The sequence below is a fragment of the Homarus americanus genome, unplaced genomic scaffold, assembly GCF_018991925.1.
Source record: "Homarus americanus isolate GMGI-L3 unplaced genomic scaffold, GMGI_Hamer_2.0 scaffold44754, whole genome shotgun sequence".
In the NCBI taxonomy this organism is placed as follows: domain Eukaryota; kingdom Metazoa; phylum Arthropoda; class Malacostraca; order Decapoda; family Nephropidae; genus Homarus; species Homarus americanus.
In genome coordinates this window covers 1-5,000 of record NW_024753898.1, presented here as the reverse complement: position 1 = coordinate 5,000, position 5,000 = coordinate 1, and the positions used below count along the sequence as shown (strand labels likewise).

The window sequence follows — 5,000 nt, the reverse complement described above, 5'->3', positions numbered from 1 at the left end:
GTGAATTTTTTTTCTTCCGGGTTTCATTAAATAGAATCCTAGGATCAGTTTGTTATCTTTGTTATTTTTTTTTTATAATTTTCGAGGGTTGAGATGAGTTAGTTATCATAGCCTTGAGAAATAAGATTAAAGTAAGTTTTATTTTCTCGGGTTCTTGCATATATCAACATATCAACTACAATACGAAGAGGGATTAATATATAAATACAGCTGAGTTGAAACTGGTTATAATCTGTGTATATATTATTTTTTTATAAACATGTATGGTGTATATGTATGTTTTATCTATATATTATGTATATTTTTTTATTATACAGTAAAATGAACCATTGCTTTGTTGTTTATACCGTATTTTATAAACCTTTGTGTCAGTGAGAGAAATAACACACACACACACACACACACACAAAACTGTTCCATTGTCCAGTGTACAATATGGTCAGTGTATCGCACCACTGATACTGTCCATCTGTTTATGTCTCACACCATTTCCACCACTCAGAGAGAGAGAGAGAGAGAGAGAGAGAGAGAGAGAGAGTTTCTTTATCTTTTCTTCCATGTTTTCGAGATTCAAATATTTAGCCTGAGAAATATGTTTAGGTTTGGTTAGGTTTGGTTATGTTTGGTTAGGTTAGGTTTGGTTTGGTTAGGCTAGGTTAGGTTACTCCCAGCTAAGTCAATCAGCTAACTCAATCACTCCACCATGGCCGGATCCTCAATTCCCTCCCAACAAAGCTAATAGGAGCTCTTTAATAGGAGTCCTTTAATAGGAGTCCTTTTAGGTGTAGGAGACAGGAGGGGGGTAGAAGGACACGCTGAGGGCATTCATTCAAGGTGATTCTGGTCCAAACTTTGAATTTCTCTGACGAAAGGATAAATGGTCTTAACCCCTCGAGATGTTTGTGTGTGGGGGGGGAGGGGGGAGGGGGGAGGGGGAGACAGAAAGAGTGGTACAGTCAGATGTATAGAGACAGACAGACAGACAGACAGACAGACAGACAGACAGACAGACGCTCCCCTCCCCATTTTTCACCCCCATATCCCTTCTGTTTCTCCTATTTTCTCTCCCCGTTTTCTCTCCCTCTCTCTATTCCTCTCTCCCCATCTCTCTGGGGTGTCTGTGTGAGTGACCGCGTCCCCTCCCCGGAGATAGTTACCCGAAATACCCCAGATTGGGAGGAAGTTAGTGGTTGTGGGTGGGTGGGTGGTTGGGTGGTTTGAGGATGGGTGGGCGTGAGTTTTAGAGTAGGTCGGTGTTTGTGGGTGGGTGACTGGGTGGATTAGGTGAGAAAGTGGGTGGTTTGAAGGTGAGTGGGTGTTTATTTTCATTCTAGTAATCCTAAATAGCCAGTGGTAAGTATAGCTTTGCTTTAGGTTAGGTTTAGATTAAATTAATTGCATATTTGACTAAAATAGATAGATTAGGTTAGGTTAGGTTAGGTTAGGTTAGGTTAGGTTAAGTTAGGTTAGGTTAAAGTTAAGTTAGATTACGGGAAACTAATAAGATCCTTGTGTCCTGAGCAATGTTGGACGGTGTTCAATATTTTCAAGTAAGATTAGAGTGTTACCTGTCCTTACCTGTTCTTACCTCTAATTAAGAAGCCTTATATAGCCTTCGTCCCAAACAACTTTCTCTTGAAGACACCAATTAGTAGCTTATCTCTCTTTCTCCCGCTTTCTCATTCTTTCTCTCATCCCTTAGAGAAAATATTTATCTCTCTCTCTCTCTCTCTCTCTCTCTTCATCTTCCTCTCCATCTTCTTTTCTTCTTCTCTTTACTCTTCCAAATCTATCATTCCCTCTTCCTCACCACCTTCTCTTCACCTCCTCCTCTTCTTCAACTTCTCCTCGCCTCTTCCCCACCTCATCCCCACCTCCCCCCTCACCTCTTCCACACCTCATCCCCACCTCCCCCCTCGCCTCTCCCACACCTCCTATTCACCGCTAGTAGAGAAGCTGTCAACATCCTCCTCCTCCTCTGGTTTTTACTCACTGGATCTCTCGGCTAAGAGTAACCCATTAGGTAGGGTTAGTAATTATTAACGAGGTGCTTAGGGGTAGAGGGGGGATAAAGGGGGAAAGAGAGGTAAGAGGAGGGTAGGGAAGGGAGAAAGGGAAGAAGAGAGAGAGGGGGAGAGAATAAGAATTGGTCTATTATCTCCGGGTGGCTCATCCGCTAGGCCACGGTAGGACGCCACCCTCAGGGAGGCTCCACATTGTCTCACTGTCCAGTCCCCAAAATTTCTTCTTCCATCAATAGTTCATTAACGGTGTATGTAAGTTCCACCATGTTTTTCACTACAGCGGTACAGCAAAGTATATTTTTTTTGCATTAAACTGTTATTATTTTATTGTCTAATCATCACGACATATAACACCACCCATCATCACTACATATAACACCACCCATCATCACTACATATAACACCATCCATCATCACTACATATAACACCATCCATCATCACTACATATAACACCATCCATCATCACTACATATAATATCATCCATCACTACATATAACACCACCCATCAATACCACATATAACACCATCCATCATCACTACATAACAACGCCATCCATCATCACTACATATAACACCACCCATCATCACTACATATAACACCACCCATCATCACTAGCATATAACATCATCCATCATCACTACATTATTACACCATCCATCATCACTTCGATATAACACCATCCATCATCACTACATATAACATCATCCATCATCACTACATATAACACCACCCATCATCACTACATATAACACCATCCATCATCACTACATATAACACCATCCATCATCACTAAGCATATAACACCATCCATCATCACTACATATAACACCATCCATCATCACTACATATAACATCATCCATCATCACTACATATAACACCACCCATCATCACTACATATAACATCATCCATCATCAATACATATAACTCTATCCATCATCACTACATATAACACCATCCAACATCACTACATATAACACCAACCATCATCACTACATATACCATCATGTATCATCACTACATATAACACCATCCATCATCACTACATATAAAACCATCCTATCATCATTACATATAACATCATCCATCATCACTACATATAACACCATCCATCACTACATATAGAACCATCCTATCATCACTACATATAACACCATCCAACATCACTACATATAACACCACCCTTCATCACTACATATAACATCATCCATCATCACTACATGTATAACACCACCCATCACTACATATAACACCATCCATCATCACTACATATAACACCATCCATCATCACTATATATAACACCATCCACTTATCACTACATATAACACCATCCATCACTACATATAACACCATCCATCATCACTATATTATAACATCATCCATCATCACTACATATAACACCATCCATCATCACTACATATAACACCATCCATCATCACTACATATAACACCATCCATCATCAACATATAACACCATCCATCATCACTACATATAACATCATCCATCACTACATATAACACCACCCATCATCACTACATATAACACCATCCATCATCACTACATATAACACCATCCATCATCACTACATATAACACCATCCATCATCACTACATATAACACCATCCATCATCACTACATATAACATCATCCATCATCACTACATATAACACCATCCATCATCACTACATATAACACCACCCATCATCACTAAAAATCGCTAAAGTAGTTTCCGAGATTCTCTTGCGGACACACACACACACACACACAAACACACACACAAACACACACACAAACAAACAGACAGACTTCTTTGTTTTATATAGATAGATAGACTAAGGCAAAATACACACAAGTTATAGCATAAAGTTTATTTTTAATGAATAACAATATACATCAGGTAGTAGACAGGGAGGTACTGGGAAGATCTTGGAAGCATAAAGTGTTGTCCAATGGTAGACCCTGCTGCCAGATGTGACCAAGTCCCAGGTTTTTTATCTGACTTTTTGTCTCATTTATACATAAGTGCAGGGTTTCAATTGTTTCTCTTACTCTAACAACATAACATGCTGTACATGTATTGTTTCTCACTATTAATTTTTTTATCTTATTGTTATTATTTTTTTTTGTGCCTTGGTGAGCTACTTCCGTAAAAAAAAATAATGAAAACAAAAAATAAAAAATCCTTACATGTTTTAGTCTCAAACATAATTGAGAGGCCATCTTGTTGACAGCTGAGTCTTGGGCAGCCTGAGCCTCTCTCTTCAGTGTCTGAACGATACACACTGAAGGAGGTTCGACAATTCTAGTAGGGTTGGCCTCTTTTTTGAGTCCTTATGTTGGGCACCTTTCGCCCATAAGTCAAGGTTTTCGGGGATTTTGTTTTCTAGCACGTGTGGCAACAGCGTGGCCAACATCCAGCCAAAGCTATAGATATCGTTGGTAGGGTGGCAAGGCTCTCCGTTGAACAGCTGTGGGTCTGTAGACGGGTATGTTGTTGGTGAGTTGTCCCAATATTGTATGCAATCACCAGCTGGGTGTGAAGACCCGAAGTCGATCAGGGTGGCCCGTAGGTCGCCTTCTTTGTCTCGGAGTATACATATTTTGGCAGGCTTGAGATTCAGGTGGAGGATGTGTTTACTGTGCAGATATTTGACGGCGTTGAGCACCTGCTGCATGATCGAGATGAACTCGTTTGGTGAGTAGAGTTTTTTGGTGATGCAGGTGTGGAGGGGTTCGCCGGCGTACTGCGTCACAATGGTGAGGTACTCGGGAACTACGCCAACCAGACGCTGGACGCAAGGGAAGTTCTGCACGGAGGAGAGCTGAACGATCTCTCTTAGCATTATGTCTTGCACGACCGGGTCGTCGTAGTACTGCTTTAAGACCCATCGTTGATGGCCAACTTGTACTGCAAAACTGTGGCCAGAGGACCCTGAGCCCAGGTATTGGGGTTGCCGTTTGAGAATCATACT

At 40.8% G+C, this 5,000-nt stretch overlaps 1 protein-coding gene across 1 annotated transcript; it reads right to left on the bottom strand.

Annotated features, from left to right (window-relative positions):
- Window positions 1–4,289: 4,289 nt before the first annotated feature.
- Window positions 4,290–4,871, bottom strand: LOC121855647 (serine/threonine-protein kinase 17B-like). Its single transcript, XM_042350716.1, has one exon. It carries the CDS (start codon window positions 4,869–4,871, stop codon window positions 4,290–4,292), a length of 582 nt encoding a protein of 193 aa, XP_042206650.1.
- Window positions 4,872–5,000: the final 129 nt, after the last annotated feature.